General features: G+C 43.5%; 1 protein-coding gene across 3 annotated transcripts in view; it reads left to right on the top strand.

Annotated features, from left to right (window-relative positions):
• Positions 1 to 9,857, top strand: part of P3H2 (prolyl 3-hydroxylase 2) — a 178,537-nt gene extending 168,680 nt beyond the window's left edge. For all 3 annotated transcript variants that reach the window (XR_005022638.2, XM_057501128.1, XM_036875103.2), the window contains exons 14-15: positions 4,005 to 4,145; positions 8,438 to 9,857. Coding sequence is in view for 2 of the 3 variants with exons in the window: in XM_057501128.1 (XP_057357111.1) it covers positions 4,005 to 4,145; positions 8,438 to 8,530 (234 nt within the window). In the remaining variant the exon portion in view is untranslated. The remainder of the gene's footprint in view (positions 1 to 4,004; positions 4,146 to 8,437) is intronic.
• The last annotated feature ends 10,563 nt before the right edge of the window (positions 9,858 to 20,420 follow it).

The following is a 20,420-nucleotide window of genomic DNA, read 5'->3' as shown; positions in this document are numbered from 1 at the left end:
AGTGAGATGTCCATATATCATTCATGGAATTAACTGAGGTATAAGCAGATATCAAAAACAATATGTAACTAGATTTAAAGGGAATCTTATGAGGATTCTGATTTAAATTGCCCAGAAACATTGATATAATTAAAATAAAATATTTTATACAATCTATTACAACAATGTGTATTTAAAAGTTCATGATGTCCCACACGTCTTTGTAAGAAGCTTAAATGTTAATGTAGAATATTTTGATGCTTCATGATCTGGAAATTAAGTCAAGATCGATGATCCTGTTTGGAGTTTAAAATCCTGGTACAAAATTACCAAGTTTTGAAAACATTATGTGCAGAAAGCATTTGATTTATGAGCTCTGCTAACACTGAAAATGAGGTTCAAAGCTGCATCTCACACAGTTGTAAAGAAATAGTGGGTGAAAATATTTATTTGCTTCTACTCCACCTAGTGGCCATACTTGGAAATGCTTGATGTTTGAAAGTATGGTATACCTGGAATACTACCTATGAATCAGTAATTCATTAACTATTGAATGTAAATAACAGAATTATGTTTTTGCAAAGATGTGGAAGCAGATAATACTCCCCTCTAATAGATTTATACATCTAAGAGGAAAGTGTAACTAATTTATAAAGTACTGAATCTATCACCAAAACTCCCCAAAAGAGTAAAAGAAAAACAGGTGTAAACAATTTTGTCTTGCCGATCGGTTTCCGGCCCAGACAAGTTCATTATGGATTCAGTGAGACCGAAAAAATGACGGTGGAACGTTGTTGGGGTGAAAGGGTTTATACCCAACTTTATTTTCACTGTGGCTGGTCAATCACTAAAATCCCATCCATTCAGAGCAAGTCTTCATGCAACAAGCCTGTCTCTGCCCCCGGGCCTCTCTACCCTGCAGTCGTTTGTCTCTGTTTTCGGCGATGGCACCACTTCAACCTCTGCTCTCCTGCAGCCATGTAGCCCAGAGCACTGGGTGGAGCTCTTTATATAGAGTAAGTACCTATTGCCCACACGTGCGCAGTGAGCAAGCCGACCAGGGTCATGGGAGAATCCTGGCCGTAGGAACTTTTCATTTTCTCTTTGTCAGATTTTCTCATTCGAAATCTGAAGGTTCAAAGATTTTTTTTTTCTCTAATTAGTCCTCCTTCATATTAGTATATGTGGTGGAGTTTGGGGGGCATTTTGTGGATAATTAAAATTCCTAGGTAACCAGTCCCAATAAAGAAAAATAGATAGTTTTCCTTTATAGCTTTTCCATCTTTGACTCTGGAGGGACAAATGAGGCAGAGAAATGTTCCAACTTGGTGTGACACAAGGAAGAAAAGTCTTTGCTTTGGAAAAGTCTGGATATTGTATGACTAAGTGAATAGTGGCTGAATATTTGCACTTACTCAAGAAAAGTAGAGCACAAAGACATCTCTCAATTATCAGTTAGATGAAAAGTAAAAGGAATTTCCTTTTATCATACTTGGAAGATATATGGATTATTTTCAACAGCAGTGTATTTGTGAAACATACATATTTAGGGATTTTGTTTTTTCTGTGCAAGTTTGAAAAAATGAAATTTAATGAGTTCCATTTGCTTCATGAAAAATTAAATACGGAGCTGTGTTCCAAAAGTATATTTATAATCTTTTATCTACACTTCAGAATATATTTTCCTGTAGAAGCAATGTTATAAATTGAGTTTATTCCTCACTGTCTCTGACATATAACAGGTGATGCCCTCCATTTGATAAGCTCAGTCCTGGAGACGCTTGTGAACCACACACCTATAATCAATTCCAGCTGCTCTAGGCAGTTGATAGCTTCTTTTCCTAAACTTTCCCAGAGTTCTTCATGTGTAAAAATGCTTTTAGTTCTTCCTATTCTATCAGAGAGAAAACATTAAGGTGTCCCTGCACCCTGTCCTCAGTATTGTAAGATGTTGTCACGACTTGGTAATTACATACAAGCAATGGCAACCGCGTGTGGTTAAGTGAGTCCTAACCCGCACCAGGAAACAAGCAGCCTAGGAAACCTGAAGCTAGGCCCTAAAGCAGTGTGTATGGGAAGACTTTCCTATCCTACTTCACATGCTTCAAGTATCATTTATTTAGCTCTTTCTATGTGGAAATGTACAACAAATTCCTTCTTCAGAGAAATGAAGTCAGATTGATACTGAGGCATCAGTAAGTTGTGAACTCCCCAGATTCACATCAGAAAGTTACCTTGGTAAAGCTGCTTAAGGAAACAACTCTGTAGCAAAGACAAATCACTCCTCAATTATTGTGAATACAGGAGTAACCAGACACTGACTTGCTTTTCTGTGCTCTTCCCTTTAACACACAGGACACACACATGCACACACACCCCTGGGTCTCAGACTTGTTGATCCTACAACTACATTCGACCTTCCACATGTGGGTCTGTGGAAAGGTTTCTATGGCCAGGATTCTCACCTGGCCCTGGTTGACTGGCTCACTACACATGTGTGAGCAATACGCTGTTATTGACTCTATATAAAGAGCTCTGCCCAGTGCTCTGTGCTGCTGCAAAGCTGCAAGGCTGCGGGAGAGGAGAAGCTGGAGTGGTGGCAGTGCTGAGAACAGAGACGGCCGTGGGGGCAGGAAGACCCAAAGGCAGAGACCAGCTTGCTGCATCCAGACTCACTCTGAGTGGATGAAATTCTAGTGCTTGACCTGCCACTGTGGGAATAAAATTGGGTATAAACCCTTTCACCCCAAGAATGGTCCACTGTCATTTCTTTGGTCTCACTGAATCCATAGTGAACTTGTCCAGGGCTGAAACCCATTGGCAAAAAAGGGTCACATGGTCTAGCAGTACCTATGTTAGGTAGCTTCCAAGTACTTTAGGAAATTTTCCAAATATCCCTCCTGAAGCTGGCAGTGGAAAAACTTAGCTATCCCATTCTATAGTGGAGGAAACCAAAAGTTCTTCTGATGGTCATGTGTTAAGTCAATTCAGAAAATAATTGCAATAGGCCCATCATAGTAGCATGGTTGGTACCACTCTTATTTTTACTTTATTTTTCTAAGCCTTACTGTGGAATGAATAAAGTTTCTGTGTTTCTCAAGAAAGAAAAACGAACTCTGCTTACATCAGACACTTCTTTAAACACAAACACGAGGCCCCTGATACTCTGTTGCCTAAGCTCACTCAGTTTGGACTGCCCACTCCTTTGACCTAATACCCTGGCTTGGGGCCCCCAGGAGTGCCTCTTTTCCCTTCTGCCCTCTTCTACCCAAATATTAGTGGACAGTTCCACCTGAGCAATGCACAAGCTTGGAGGGTTGTGTCAGTATTTCAGAGCCCTAGAAGCCATGGAAGCCTGGTCACCCCAAGGGGCAGTTCTCAGCACTGGAGGTATTGCATTGGCTGGGAACCACTGGAAAGGGCGATGGTAACAGTAGGGAATATAAATGAAACCATCAAATTAAAGTAAACATAAATTTAAGAGTATCATATGAGATTAGACTTGACTTTTTTACATCTTTGTGTTATGGAAAGGTCACAAACCATAAATGCATAATTGAGGAATTAGAAAGGGTATGTACACTCAGGGAACCACTGCCTGGACCAATAATAAACATTTGTTGGCACTCCAGATGTTCCCTCAATTGGCTTTGGAATTCCACAAATATTAAAATGCACAGACAGTGTGCTAATGCTAAAGCTAGAGAAATGAGTTAACACACCGAGCCATTCCCTTCCTGGAGTCTGCTGGCCATCAACATAGCATGTGGAGCAATTACTATGTGCAGCAGACTATGCCAACCATTTTACCTGAATATTTATTTCTGAGCTAGATATTATTTTGACCTTATCTTTGTTTTACAGATGAGCTAATTGAAACAATCTGTGTCTTCTTCAGCCCTTGGACTCCATTCTTTGATGCAAACCATGATATAAACAATCCCATGGAAGGATAGGGCATGGAGGTTTTAGCAATGTTCATGATATAGGAATCGAGACTCTTTAATTTTCACTTTCTTTCTCAGGCCTCTATAAAACCAAAGTGTGGGCGTATGATTAGTTTCTCATCTGGAGGAGAGAACCCACATGGGGTGAAGGCTGTCACCAAGGGCCAGAGGTGTGCTGTGGCGCTGTGGTTTACCTTGGACCCACTTTATAGAGAACTGGTGAGTTTCTGACCCACCCATACTGGGTTCCATAACCCTGCTTCATGAAATGATCTGTCTGAAAAGTCCTTTAAGCTAATCTGTAATCCAGGGACCTTAGAGAGCATGAGGAAAAAACTTCTATAGAATTCATTCTCTTTGGTTTCTGTTTTCTAAACAAGAACACATTTTCCTGATCAGATCTATTATCTAACAATTACACAACTAATATTTGTGAATTCAAGGGAAAGAAGAAGGGCTATGAAGGCAGTTCTTAATCAGATGCGTTCTAAGGGAATGTGGAAACAGACATTTCAGTGATATTTGGCAGTGTCTGATTAGTCCTGTGCTTACTAACAAACTGAAGTATTAGAAGAAAGGATCCACTTTCTCCTGGTCACCAAGGAGACTAATTTGTTTTCTTGGCAAATCATTAAAGGGAGCACTGAATAATTTATGAAATATATGTAGAACAGGGTGAGGAACCTAAAAGTTTATTATTTACGATTATTGAATTAAAGATTAAATACTAGAATAGTGTTATTATTATATCAGAAGTAGGGGAAGTCACTTAGCTGGATAAGAGACAGTCTTCTCACCCTTCTGAATGCCCCTGGGGATAGCATAGTCTCTGCCTGTGAACTGCAGTGGAAGGAATTAAGACCAGGGGATAGAAGCCCCTGGGAGGAAAATGTGGGTTCCCCAATAAGGAATGACTCACATTATCACCACTGTTTGGCGGAATTGTCTGTTTGGGAAGTAATAAGGTCGCTGTCACTGGATGGCTCTAATCAGAGCCTCAGCAACTTCCTGGCATGGAACCGGAACTTCACAGCAAGATTTAAACTGGATGCCTTCAAAGTCTCCTCCAGTTCCGAGTACTGATGAAACTATGAAATTATAATCTTTAGAATGACTTCCTACCCAATTTTTCTCTTTATATCCCTAAATTGAGTAAGATTTCATCAGAAACTATTTGAAATTAATTTATCTTTCTTAAATACCTTTTGCCAACAAATCTCACACATTCTTTAGGACACCTTCCCTAAGCATTCTTTCATATTTTTAACAAATGCTTACAGAAGATCTAGTACGTGCCTGAAAAATTCTGCTAGACAGGGTTTGGGGTTCCAAGGGTGAACAAAACATAGTCCCTGACCACGAGGACTTGGAGAGGTCCCCAAGGAAATAGACAATGAGACAGAGCATGCATTTTGTAGCAGGGATCAAGGAAGATTTACATAAACGTGGTCCTAAAAAAGGAGGTGATAGCCAGGCATAGAAAGTGAAAAGAATGTTTCCTACGAGGAACAGAGCACGCGGAGTTCTGAGACTTCAAGAAGCACTGAGCAGCCTCCTTCACCTGGCATCCCTTTCTTTCCTTGTGCTTCTTCACCTCCCGAACTCCAGCGCTCACCCACACTCCTTCTGCACTAAGGCACCTAGGTTCATGAGCTATAAGAATAAATTGTTGAAAACCTCACTATTTTCTCTCTTTGGTGTTCAATTCAGAGTGTAAAGAATATAAAAGACATTTAATCTGTTTCACTAATCAATATCCCAGCCCTCTTTTCCAAGGTATTTTCTTTCAAAATAAGCTAACCCAAAGGAAATTCCGTTCCTTCCTAACCTAGAAAAGTGCTACGAAAGGTCTCCAGTCTCCAGGCAGTAGCGGCATCTAGCGGTCACAGAAGAAAGTGACCAAACCCTCTTCAGCAACTACTAGAATATTGATCCTAGGACTTGATTCCCAGATTGTTCCATGTTGGAATCACCTGGGGATCTTTAAAAACTGCAGTTCTCAGCTCCCACCCTCAGAAATGTTGGTTTGGTTGATATGGGGTGTGATCTAGGTATCAGAAGCTTTAAGGCTCCCCAAGTGGCTCTAATATAAACTCAGCATCTCTTCTCAGATTAAATCCCTGAGCATGAAAAGCCTTCCCATGAAAAAGTCATCAGAACTGGCAGATTTCCATGATTATTATATTTTAAAAGCACTCAGTTCTCAAGGAGTACTTAGCATCATAAACCCTTAGCGCTAGACAATATCAGAAGCTGCAGCTCCTGGTACATAGAGTTGTAACTCTTGAACTGCCTCCCTTTCGGGACAGACATGATTGCAGTGGTGTCCTGGGGCAGTCAGCTCTGACAGGTCTGTATGTCTAAGTCAGTTTGCTTAGCAGCCAATTGTTACCCCATATTCATAAAGTAGCAGGCATTTTCTTAGTCATCATAACAGCAATTCAGTTTTCTGTTACTGAGTATGTTGAGGCTTTCTTGCCTTTGTGTTAACATCATTTTCAATTACAAGCTCTTGAGTTACAAGGGACTTTGTTTTCAACTCATAAAATAGTTATATTTATAACTTACTCTGCTGGGCATTGAGCTAAGGGACTATCTATAGGTGACACAAGCTAGGTAAGACAGAACCCCTATTTTCAAGAACTTGAAGTCAAAATGAAGAGATAAGCCAGAGGCCTCAGTCATTGAAACATAAGGCAATGTTGAATAGGAATTATTATAGGCAGATGCTTGGTGTTTAGAGGTTATAAACAAGAAACCAGAAAAGCTGCATGAAGGTGATGGCATTTGACAGAAACCTTGAAGGATGAGCATGATTTCTTTAGGGAGACACATTTTAGACAGAGAGAGCCCTTCGTCCACTATGTATTTATTCAACAAATATGAGGGAGCCCTTGATAAATGTCAGTTGTATTTCTGGGCAGTAGAAGTTACAATAGTGACCAAAAAGACATTCCCTGTTTTCATGGAGCTTACCTTCTTGTGGAAAAAGAAAAACAAGAAATAAGTAAGAAAATAAGTAATTGAGAGATGTTCAGAGAGTGACAAATGATGTGTGGGACAGGGAACAAGGTAACAGATTCGAGAGCACAGGGAAGTGGGTGGCAAATTGTGAGAGCTCTTCAGACAGGTGACTTGTGGATTACCACCTGGGTGACAGGAAGAAGCCAACTGGGATAAAGGTCTTGAGTTTGAGATGCCATTTAGAGGTAGAGCACCTGGGCCTTGATGGATGGGGTGTGGGGTAAGCATGATGGGGTATAACAGAAGCATCCAGGAGGGCGTTTGCCTAGAAAAGGACTGGGGAATTCTTCTGCGAGGGCTGAATCCAGGGTCCTGGAGATCATTAGGCAGTTGGAGCCTAAGTTGAGGTGAGAGGAGAAGACACGCCAAGCTGATGGAGGAAGGTCTAAGTCAGGCAACCCCTTATGAGCACACCAAGAAGACTGGACCTGTAACTCAAGCTGTAGGAGCCTGGGCAAAGGCTGTGGGCAGGGAGCAGGGCAGTGATGTGGGCATGAGGTAAGTGCAGTGGCCCCATTAGCAGCATGTGGGATAGGGGTATGAAACAGAGAGGTTAATTTGGGAGCTGCTCTGTAGCAATTGAGTTAAAAGCTGACAAGATCCTGAAGTCATGGTTCTCAAGCGAAACTGATTTTACCTTTTGGGGCACATGTGGCAACGTCTAGAGACCTTTTTGGTTGTCACAACTTGGGGAGAAGTGCAACTGGCTACCTGTTAGGGATGCCGCTAACCATCTTACAAAGCACGGGACAACAAAGAATGATCTGGTCCAAAATGTCTATAGTGCTGAGGTTGAGAAGCCCTGGCCTAAACTAAGGTAACAGTAATGTGCACTTAAAGGGGCAGAAACAGGAGGCAGAACAAAGAGGACTAGGGGACTTATCAGGTCCAAGAAACAGTGGACTGGCTTTTAGGGCAAGTGGATGAGCATTGGTGGTCTTCACTGAGAGAGGGAGTGTGTGACAGGTGACTTGTGGATTACCATCTGGGTGACAGGAAGAAGCCAACTGGGATAAAGGTCTTGAGTTTGAGATGCCGTTTGGAGGTAGAGCACCTGGGCCTTGATGGATGGGATGTGGGGTAAGCATGATGGGGCATGACAGAAGCATCCAGAAGGGTGTTTGGGAGAGAAAATTGTGAAATCCAAAGCAGATTAGGTGTTTGGGGGAGAAAATTGGGAATTCCACTCAAGCAATGAATCAGAGAACTCAGTTGGAGATGTCTCTGGGACCACAAAGTAGAAAGGGTAGTAAACAGGTGAATATACACAACCTCTTGGCAAGAGCAAAGTCTTGGAAAATAATTGCTTAGGACATCAGGAAGTCAGGAGAAGGCATCAGTGCAGGGATGAAGATGAGTTTCAATTCTTAACTGGATTTAGCACCAGTCCATGTACAGATGGATGCCTGGGAGTGTTTGGGAAGCATCTGCCACTGGGGCTGATAGCTATGCTTGTAACAGAAATGTGTAAATTGTCTTTTCTGCAGGAGCGAATACAGGCCGATGAAGTGATCGCAATCCTAGATCAAGAACAGCAAGGGAAGCACCAACTGAATATCAACCCCAAAGATGAGCTGTAAAATGAGAGTGTTCTATTATCAGTTATTTATTTAAATTGTTAATCTTATGAGAACCTTTTTATTTTTGTACAGAGCCATGGTATAAATTAACATGTTAACCTGAGTCACCCTTCTGTCCTTCTGTCCTTCTGTCCCTAAGGATGCTTGCTTTGCCTCACTCTGTCTCTCCTGGTATTTCAATTCATCTCTCAAAGCCTGGTCACCCCCTCCACCCCACAACCACACACACACACACACACACACGCGTACTTCATTTGCTCCAGCTCTAAAATTAGCATGGGATTTGGAGTCAGGGCCTTCTGGCTCTGTGCTCCAGGAAGGGCTGCCCTATGACTTTTGTCTTTAAATGGGGGTTGAAGAATGATTCTTTACCACAGTGACTTTGGAAGAAAATCTGTAATCCCACCTGAATCAGGACTCCATCATCACACTGTGTGAGAGTGAGGTTCACTGGAGAGAAGGAGCATTTTGTAAGAAAAATGGACTTCTGATGAACTCCAGTCTTCGTCTGCCTGTATTTTGCCAACCCCTCTTCTTGCGACTGTCCAGCACATGAATTCATGCTTGTGTCGGATTTGTTTAATACAGAGAGGCTTATTTTACTATCTGGCATTTATTTTCCTTCTCCCAAACTTTTGGTTTATCTTGGGAAATGGCTTTTTGGTCCCGCTGGTGCTTTGGGGACAGCCCAGGGACAACACTGGCCTATGGTGAGTTTTGCCGGCAGTTGCTCCAGGGCTGCAGGAAGATGGGAGAACTGCTTTTGAAGGAACAGATGGTTAGCAAACAGAGGGGTTAAATCCAGAGAGCCTCTGGTCCTTGCCACAGTTCTAAGGAAGACACGGCACAGACATTGTTTGAGGTAGGACTGGGGTGGTTCTAGCCTAGGGGAGCCTGCACCACCAACGAGGGGGGATCACCTGCCTCTGCAATGGGCAGCAGTAGAGGTAGAGGCCCTTAAGAAAACCAGCAAATCAAAACATTTCTGAAAAATCACATTTCCTTTCTGCCATTTATGATCATGTTTAGCGGTGAGAACATTCAGTCTTTGACACTGAGAAACTGAATCATAGAGATTTATGTGCCACCTGTTTCCACCCGACCTTTGGTTGCCTTTTCATCATGGGAGAGTGGAAAGAGCACTCGGGTTATGATCCCGGCCTGATCAAATGTGCCCTGCTGTGTGACCTGGAGCTACTCTCTTTCCCTTTCTGGGCGTCGGTTTCCTCTTCTGAAAATGACATAATGGGTTGTAATTGTTTCCAAAAGCCCTCCTGCCTTTTGCTCCATACACAAAACAAAACAAATAAAACAAAAACAAAACTGATTTTACCAACGTGCACAATTAGACCATATTTACTTCTGACATTTTGAGAATTGTGCTTGGGTTCATGTGTATATGTGATTTTAAAGCTTTAAACCCAAGTTTTGGGTGAAAACTTCCTGAGCTTTGAAAAGTGGGTTGCTTTTCATTTGCTGTCTCACTGGGAAGCGTTTGCTGGCACTCAGATTTGCTGATAGGAGAATCTGGGCAAGGATCTAATTTCTGTTTTCTGGCAACAAGGTGTCAACAAAGAAAAGAGTGTTTGGCTCCTTGCAGCTCGGGCTTCTGGGCGCTGGGGTCTCCCAAGAGGCAGGGACGCCTGCGCCAACTCCCATGTCAGCTCCTCGGAAAGGGGGTGCCGTGTGGCAGAGCCACATCTGGGGCCGTTTGCTGACAGCCCAGGCTAGTTATTCCTGTTTTACAGGTTACCCATGTTGTTTTATGCCTGGGACATCATGTATCCACTGAAGCATTCATTTTTTAATCTGCTCAACATCAAACCATACATCATTTCATTAAAATAGTTAGGGAGTGTCATCTGGTGACTTTTTAAAAATTGAGCTCAGAAATTGCAGTCTGTGTGCTGTATAGTCCCTTGTGTGGAAGGCTGGAAAAACCCATTCGAATTTGTGCAGCTTTTGCTGAAGGAGGCCACAGAAATCACAGACCAATTCCATTTTTCTCTCTGGGAGGAAACCGAACCTCAGAGGTGGGAAAGACGATTCCATGGTTACAGAATTCAAGCAGGCAGAGCCAGCACTGCTGAACGGAGTTCTGAGGGAAGCCTGGCCGGGGCTGTGTGGGTGCTGGAATCCTGGCACAGGGCAGCACCCACTAGAGGAAAGGGTGCCTTTTTCTATTTGGCCCCAGATGGAGATTGCTTATCACTCCATGGACTGCAAGGCTGTGTCTGTCCAGAAGGGGTGCCTTTTTCTAATTCACTCAAGAATGCTATATGTGTTTGAGGCAGCCCAGGCTGAAAAGCCCAATTTTTATGACTCCCAGTCTAGGACTCTTCATCTGTGTCACTTAGGGGAAGTACCACTCATTCTGGTGTTTATAACTCCCTTGTGTTAAAAGCCTGCAGTTTCGTAAAGCTTTTGTATTCACCTGTATGATTGTATTGAATGCTTTTAACACGGAGCTTGCTAACGCATCGGGAAGCCCAGCATGGTGTACGGTGCCCCCTCTGCAGATGAAGAAATGGAGAGAAGTGAAGGGAAGTGAGAGCCTGTGGCCACCCCCACTCCAAATGTGTCCATGTCCGAGGTAGAAGCAGTCTCTTGAACAAGAGGGGAGAAAAAACAGCAGGTTTGTTTTCTCCCTCAGGCATGCTTCCAGGCATATTAAATATAAAAATAATACATTAATGTGAAGGAAAAAGGTTTGAATTTATAAAATCTAAACTTTTTCTCCTTTTTTCCTGCTGAGTGATGTGTGAAAGCATATTTCTCTTCTTTCCTCTGAAAGAGATGGAATATGGGTTGCCTTCAATTAGATGAGCCCCATTTCTGATGGCTCTGCTTTCACACAGCTCACAAAAGGCAAGAGAGCTCTAGTCAGTTACGCGGCAGAAACTATCTTAAACTTCATCTTGAGCATCAGAAGAAACAAGTCCTCTTCTTGAGAACAGGGCAATTTTCTGGGATGTGTGAGGTGCTCTCTTCAAAGTCCTAAAAGTAAATCGTTTAACAAGAAAATACCAGTTTGAACGCAGTGTTCATCTTTACTGTGTACATAGCACTTTTTGGCTCTTGTTCAGCTGAGGAAAAGCCATGGAATGAGTCAGCACCATTTAAAAATATGTACCTATGAATTTTAATTGAAGTACAAATGCTGAGTTATTTCACAGAAGACAGCCACAGGGAACAACTCCCTCCCTGACGTTAAAGCAGGCGGTCATGGGGGGGCCGCCTCACCAGATCCCTGTGCCGAAAATGAAACATTCTGGGGTGACTGACAGCGGGGTGGCTGAGAAGTGGGAAAAACTTGAGCTTTCCCACACCCAAACTCTTCAGGGAAACAGGAGCCATTTGGCAAAAACTCCAAACCACAAATAAGATTGGGTCCAGGGTTAGGATCCTTCTCCACCTCCTGCCAAGGAGCCGGTGCTGTGAAGCGACATTCCCACCTAGTCCCACAGCCCACCCTCAAATCCTGTACTCTCAGGTAATTCAGTGTTTCCAACGTGAGACATAAGGGCCTGTTTTGTTTTGGACTTGACTAATGTCTTCAGACACATTGAGACAAGTAACATGAACCACTCTGAGCTCACTGCCGGGCTGGAACTGTGGACTTAGGCTGTAAGAGCCTCCGCCTTCCCACTCCCCTGCTAAATCATGCTGTTCTCTGTGCCTGCTATTGACCCCTGAGATCAGATGATGTCATGTCTGGAACAATCTGATCACTGATCCTGGCTTGCTGTACAACGGGTGGCATCAACCATGTGGGCAGGTGGCGTAGGGAGTCACCCCTGCTTTCTGAAGTCTTTGTAAGGTCCCCCAGGAAACATGACCACAGGAGATGTCCCTTCCCTCTCTTTACCTGACACACTGTGCTAGGGAGGGAAATCTGAATGCTCGGTTTTGTCGATATACATCTCACCTTTTCTGGCCACTTCATATGATGTGCTTGGGGGGAGGGGGGACAAAAGGTGACAAAACAAACCTCGCCCATGGCAGGCCAGTCACAGGATGTGGGGGATGGAGTAGTTTGACAGCCTTCCCCCCTGAACAATCCCTCTCCTAAGTCTGTCACACTGGAAGGGCTGGCCACCCACCTTCTTCATCTGAGCATCCACTTCAGCAGTGATTGGGTGCCGTCCAACTACCTGATGACTTTGCCCTTGGTCCCACTTGTCAGACTCAGGTCCACCCCTCTTGCTGGCAGTGTGGTGGCACAGGTCTTGGAAATCCTATCTCTACCCTCGTGAAAGCCTCTCCCTTGTCCCGGGTTTTACCTCTGAATTGCTATCTGATGGTGGGTGGGGATAGAAATGGGAACCAGGTAAATTGTATTACCTGCTCTGTCTCATCTTTTTCCACTTGTAAATCATAGATCCCATTGTTTCAAAGGGTTATAATCATGTTGGCATTTATAAAGCCTTTTTATGGTCTTGAAGCACTTGGTAGTCATAACTAACTACACAATTATCTGGAGAGACACCTCAGTGCAGGCTTCATTTTGTAAATAGAAACAATGAACAGTCACAGGGAAGGTGGTATAATAAAGCTCTGGTCATTCATGAAGTCATTCCTCAGTTTTTAAGGGGCTGCTGGTAGTGGATTTAGAGAGGTATTTCATCTTTTCCTTAAGGATGAAAGTAAAGTGAGAAAAATAGATATAAACAAATGAAAAATATAAAATGAAGCAGGTGCTGGGGTGGAAGGGTTATGGTAGAAGCAGGTACACAAAAAGCCACATGAGTTCAGGGAAGGGAGTGCTTGGGGGCAGGGAAGACTTGACAGAGAAGGGCTGGTGGAGCTGTGTTCTGAGCGCCTGTTCTGCCACCAATAGGCAGAAAGGAGCCATGCGACCTCGCATTTCACCAGGGTCCTCAACAGGAAAAGTGTTGAATTAGAACTGAACAGTTTCTTCGGTTCTAAACTGTTAGGCTTTCCGATATGTTGGGAGAGTTTGTAATAAAGTTGGTGTTCTGGAAGGGGTGGAAGGGGATCCTTACTAAGGATTGCCCTGGGAAATCATTTTAATGAATCCTGTGAAAATCCAAATAAGTGCCAGCTTAAAAGGAAGTTTTATTTATTCCCTCGTGAGGAGATATGTTTAAGTGGGTGGGGTAAGCTGTGAAGGACCACGCTTCTCCCTGAAGAACAAGCAGGTGTCAGAGGAGGCTGGAGTGAGCCCCTCATTCATACTGAAGTCAGCGAGCTCTCCCAGGGGCACTTCGCTTTGCCTGGGATCCACGAAACCTTTTATCCCCCATGTTCTGGGGGTCAGTCCACCCACTCAACTCCTTATACTGTCATCTCAGAAAGGGGTATAATGAGGGGATGTCAGTGCATCTGAGGACATTCAGGGGTGTTGTCTGAAAAGCATAAGACATTTAGTAAAATCAGTCAAGCTCTCAGTAAAACCAGAAACCTACGTAATGTTTAGTAAGGACATCTCTTCTGATATCTAATAGGGGGCAGGGGTTTCAGTGCTTTGGGAATCCCTGGAAGCAAACCATCTCCAGTAGGAGTTAATGGGCCCCACTTGCCTCATTTTAAACCACAGGCCTCCATAGGAAATCATGCAGTGTGTCCAACCACACCTACTGTGCTTGTTCTCTGTACCTGTCTGTGGTTTGTTAAACTTTACAAATGCCCCTGAAGGTCTTAGACAATTATAATGTTTAGATTTAGAATAAATTATAGAGCCCCTGAGGCTTAGAAGCCAACTTCAAGGCTTTTGGTCACCAGAGGAATATTCTGGTCTCTCATGATATTCCAGAGTTTAGCAACATTTACTGAACAGACACCAGCATTTTTATTGTATTTGAAGTTCAGAGTTTAAGGACATACTTTTTTTCACAAGATAATACGAATTAGAATTATACTTCTTTGAAGTTAATATTGGTAATGAAATACAAACTATTCAGGTTTCTTTTCCCCCTCCCCTCAGTATTCAGGATAAAGTAGTAACAACATTTTTTTAGCATAGTTGGGTTTTGAGTAGTCTTAATTTATTCTGTCATTCTATTATCTAATTTATTCTACCTTTACCCACTTAGCACCAAGTGAAGAACAGGCAGGAAGGTATCGTTGGACCTCCGCTGACTAGACAGAGTCAAAATTCCTGGGAAACAACCCTGCTTTCCTTCATTGTTTAGCATTGGAGTCACTAAGCATTTCACAACATCCCAGTGGGATGGGTCATTATTCACATAGAGGGAGAAAGAAACCTGGAGAACAGGAATACTTTGACGAGTCAAAGTCACAGGAGATGTCAGTTTTCTCAGTAATTCTCAGTAAGAATAAGTGGTCATACTCTCTAAGGACATTCTACAGTTCTGACCAGTTGTATGAATAGCTAGTAGGCAGAAGGAATTATGACAAACTTGTCTGACCCCAGGTCTCACCCTCCTTTGCACCCGAGTGGAATCCAGAAGGCAGCTACTGTCTCCAGCAGCATGGTGGCTGCCACAGCTGGGGCACAGGTGTGACTGTAGCTCAGGTCTCCGGGCTCTGGTTTCCTTGTGTGGAGCGCTGTGAGTTTCCTCAGCATTCCAGGCCATGGGGCTGAGCACCAGGCAGATTTTTCTTCCAGACATTTGGCTTCTGAGGAATGATTTTGTCTCTAAGGGTAATAAGGTACATCAGATGTTGCTCTCTGTACCGTGAACTTGGCTGTGAAGCCCCAGTGAGCCACTTGAAAGGCTCGGCACCATGTGGAGACACTGCTCCTGGGGACACTGTTCTCTCGCCGTGTGCCCATCACCCAGGGACACACTGCCCACTGAGGCACTCGCAGCTAAAGACCAGTTGTCACAATGTCAATGTGACACATTGACAGTCTGAAAACTTAACTACCCTGCATTCAGAATCAGCATAGAATATAATGCTTTCAACTCTGTGGGAAAAAACCCCCGCATCATTTACATACAGAACTATTTGCAATTTAAATAGAAAGATAATGTCCTTCAAAGCTCAGTGTAGAGCATTTTTGGTCATTGTTTATCTAAGTCAACGTTGAACTGCCCAAAGCTCCTTGACTGGCAAGATCAAGCCTGTGGTGGAACCTCAAGGGAGATCATGGTGACAATAAGGCTTTGTATTTATAGTTCAGCAAAATGAAGGACACTGCAAATAACAGACTCCCAGGTGGAAGGGGCCTTGGAGAGCAGTGGGTCCTACATGCCTTACTTTAGAGTTGGGAAAACTAAGCCCAGAGAAGGAATTTATTTACCAACTTTACTATAAAAGTTACTGAGAGAATCTGGACTTAAACCCAGGTGGCCTGACTCCACATCCAGAGCCCCATCAGAAAGTCAGAGTAGAACAGCTGAGAACAGTACAGGCTTTGGGGCACCCAGGCTGGGCACTCTATTGGCGTTGCTGCGTTTTACTACCTTTCTGATTACGGACATATTTCCTATCCTCTCACATTCAATGTCTCCATCCATGAAAGGGTCATCATGAGATTTAACTGAGATAATAGAAGGAAAATGCTCAACAGACAGAAGGCGATCATTAAGAGGCAGTTGTTATTTTTATTTATAAGAACACCTAAAAAGCAGGAAGATGAATAGGACTATGATTTCTCTAGCAAACCTTTTCCAGCTCTCATGACATTAAAAAAAAAATGCATTCTCTTATGAAGCATCTTAGAATTGTCAAAGTTAATTTTCATACAATTAGATTTAAAAACAATCTCTGGCCATAAATAACACACATTGTTTAAACAGGGGCACAGGAGAGGATAAACTTGTTATACGAAATTGAGATTGTATTTTACTTTCAAACAGATTATCAGCCACCCATCTAGAAGGAGATGCCCAGCTTTCCTGCAGCCACCTCATCTGGCCCTTCTGACTTTCTGGCTTTCCCTGCACTGGAACTTTTAGGTGGATTTTCCTAGTCTTCTCTGTTCCAGAACTTTGAAAGGCATGACAATTTTTACTTACTCCTTTTACTAAACATCCTCTCCCTGTCTTCTATGCTGTGTAGAAAACAGAATCAAAGCTTAGCAGCAGAGGGCACTATCAGCATAATGCTTTAAGGGGTAAAAAAAAGAAGATGCCTCTATGCATAAATTAATACATTCCTGAATTTTGACAAGACTCAATTTAACATCTATTGTGTGTTCAATATTGAGAGGGATGCACAGCAAACATAAGAGGTGGCACTTGTAGTCCCGATGGGGAGACTACAGGATATATGACCGTATGCGTGATCCCTATGCAAACAAAAAGGATGTACCTTCTGGAGGTTTTTGAAGACAGCAGAGTTCAGGGCAGACTTAAATAGCAAAGGAAGATTTTTTGACGAAATTGACCTACAGTTGCTCCTTTAATGATAAGTAGGATATAGAATGGCGAATATGAAAGGGGCAAAATGTAAAACAGACATCAAAAATAGAGTCATGCACTGCCTACACATCCACTCTGTACCTTGACAGCCACCACTCTGACAAGGGTTCGCCTACCACTTCTGCCAATTACCATGGCTCACATGGGTGGATGCTTTCACAACCATGATCTCATTTGGCCCTCACCTCAGTCCTGTGACTTCAGCTCTACAGGAATTATTATCTTAATTTGACTAACAAGAAAAGTAAAGCCCTTGGAGGGAAGACAACTTGCTTAAGGTCACCCCAGGAGTCTCTGGTAGCGCTAGGATCCAAAACTAGTTTTCCTCCCAGATAGTGTGGCAGGAAATCATGGCACTTATAACCCAGGCTCTCGCAGCAAACGGGGTATGGGATGCGGGGTAATAGGATAAGTTTCAGCTGTCAGGCTGGCTTCAGGTTGCTGAGGGCTTGACCAAGAGCCAGACTAGCCTGTGGTACTGGGGCTTGATCCTATGAACCTCAGCAAGGATTCTGAGGAAAGCCACAGGTGGGTGGTTAACCCATGGCAGCTGTTTAGCAAAGCTGGCAGGCGAGGGATTGGAGGGCGAAAGACAGGAAGCAAGCAGAGAGACAAAGAAGGAAATGTTACAGCAATGGGGGCTGGGAGAGGGGAGTAAGTGGCAGTGGTCTGCTCCAGTGGGAGCAGATGTTTCATGGTGGTTAATTGCTGGCACATAGAAATAATACAAAGCAGGCTGACTTCAAATTGACTGGTTTTAAATTGCCTCCAGACAACACAGCCCCTTACTGACTGCACCCAGGGAGGTCTAATCCCACCACCACCACCACCACCGCCGCCCCTCCCCGCCAACCACAGGCACATATTCCTCAGTGCATTACTGTGGAGGTGCAATGTGAGGACAGCCTCCTCGGGCTGGCAGCAGTGGGACATTAGAGTAAAAGCCTAGGAAAGCCATTTTGAAGAAAAAAAGGAATAAGGACTTGGTGACTGAGAGAATCAACAAGGACAAAAGATAAAAATCATGAGTTTGAGATTCTGAGCCTAGAGAAATTATGATGTCCTTGATGTAAAAAGAGAAATGAGGAAAAACAACTGGTTTCATTAAGACATGAGGACTTCCTTGTAGCAACTCAGCTGGAATATTTTGATTCAAACTTACTTTCTACTGTTTACTGATTTCTTGCTTTTCACTTTTCAACTGAAACTTGCAAATTATGGGTTTTAGTTCCAGCTCTTTTACAGGTAAGGAAACTGAGGCCAGAGATAAAACTGCCAAGTTATTAATGTTACCATTCCTTGTCTGAAACTCTTTTAACCTGACATCAAAACAAATCCCATGACTTGTAATCTCAGGGCTTCCAGAACCGTGCACATGGAGCCCTCTGCCTCCTCTGCTCCTTGCTCTCTCCTCCCCTTTGCTCCCTGCCCAGTGCTCTGCCTTCCTCCCTTTCAGGTGTTTCATTCTGTTCCCTGGAACACACAACCTCCCATCACCTCTCAATTTTCACCAGGACTCTTAGAGTGGGTTGGTCACCTGAACTGGTTTCCCTGGGACTGAGCAGTGTTAAAACCAGAGTAGTCTCAGGCAACCTGACAGTTGGTCACCCATGTCTCCTGTCAGTACTAGTCTTGGAAACCTTCTCTGACCCTACAGCCCTAGGCTGAGTTCCATCTCCCTGCTCAACAGCCTGGCTCCAGTCTTCATTCACTTCCCTGAGCCTTCTCATTCTCCTTATTACTGAGCTCATAGCCTTCTTCCCTGCTCTCCTGAGCAGCTATCATTGTGCCAGCCCCACTCTTCCCCTCCTGGTCCATGCAACCATCATCTCTCTGCTGAATCAATGCAGCAGCCTCCTAACTTCTCTCCTTACTTTCACCTTTGTCTGTTTTCAGTGTGTTCTCAACACAAAAGCTAGAGTCCTTTCAAAACAAGTCAGATATTGTCATTCCTTTGCTCAAAATTTTTCACTGGTTTTCCATCTCACTGATTCAGTCATTGCAATAGCTCAGAAGATATGAGCCAATTACCTTTTTGCTCTTACCTCCTATATATTCCCCATTTACTTAGTTCCACTGGCACTGGCGTCTTTACTGTTCCTAGAACACACTTAGCATGTCCCTGCCTCAGGGCCTTTGCGCACATGGTTACTTATGCCTGAACCATTCTTCCTTCAGGTATCCATGCTGCTCATCTCTTACTTCCAGCTGGTCAAGATCAAAGCTCATGTTCCTAGGGAGATCTTGCAAGATTTCTTTTTATACTTGAACTTCTGCAGCTGACATTCCCACTTTCCCTCTCTGTATTTTTTCATTGCACTTACCACCTGTTTACATTTTACTTTATTTATACAACCTCCATTCAGAATATAGATGCTAGGGCAGGAATTTTATTCATTACTATATTTTCAGAGTTAACATAGTATATGGCACAGAGTAGAAATTCACAAATGTTTATTGTGTGCATAAATGCCTGATTCAATGAAGGAGTCAACAAACAAGATGGAAAGAGCAAATGACTGAGAGTCAAAGATTTAGTTCAGCCTCTATAGATTTGAGCGACTTTGAGAAAATTCCTTTCTCCCTCTAGCTTCTATTTTCTACAGCTGTAAAATAACGGCACTGGATTCAGTGCTCTTTAAGAATGCTACAAGCAGTGGTATTGCCAAAGTCTGTCAGTCAATGATAGGTAAGAAGCAGATTCCAGATCTGTTATCAAACAGGGCTCAGAATCAAGAAAACATTAAGGGGAAAGAGCCGTATCGTGTAGGCCCCAAAGGAGAAAAAAAAATGTACAAAAGACATGAGAATTCCATATATGAGGAAATGCAAAGGCAGATGACTGAGCCAAGCTGACACAGACAATTCATTATAGGGCTGGACTGAACCTCAGCCTTGGGGTAAGATGCCCTAGCTCCTTGGAAAATAGCACAAGGGTGGGCCAAAGCCCACATAATTACAAAGCCTTGACAGACAATTTGTGATTAAAACACTGCTTGGAAGTCTTTCCTACACTCTCCTAATGGCCCCTGGAGAGGGAGTATTCCCAAATTCATCACATGGGAACAGAGATTTTAACAGAAGAAAGATTCTAGGCTGTTCTAGGCTGTTGCATTTGGAAAAGTATCATCCTTTCACAAAAGTCAAGTAGTTTGAGATGCACACAGCATTCTGCCTCATGCCACGCTGAAATGGGAAGCACAAATCAGCCACCATTTTAGAGGGTCTACTTGGAGAGGCGGTGGAAGGGGCTGGATTAGTCAGTTTAAAGGAGACAGGTCAGGTGCTACAGCGGCCACACCCTAAGTGAGAGGGAACAGACCGGTTACTGAACTCCTCCTGCGTGGCTGCTGGGTAGATCCAAACCAGGAAGGAAAGTGAGTTGCTCTGCAGTAGCCAGGTCCCTGGTGCTGCACTGATTTCCAGGTGACCCTCTTTTGTTTGGTAAAACAGCAGTAGCCAGCATTGCAGGTGTAATTGCTGTTGTTGAAATGCCCTCTCGGCAGTTCCTAGGGGGGGGGGTTTCCATGTTTACC

The sequence above is a fragment of the Manis pentadactyla genome, chromosome 1 (assembly GCF_030020395.1).
Source record: "Manis pentadactyla isolate mManPen7 chromosome 1, mManPen7.hap1, whole genome shotgun sequence".
NCBI lineage: Eukaryota > Metazoa > Chordata > Mammalia > Pholidota > Manidae > Manis > Manis pentadactyla.
This window is presented reverse-complemented; position numbering and strand designations above follow the sequence as displayed.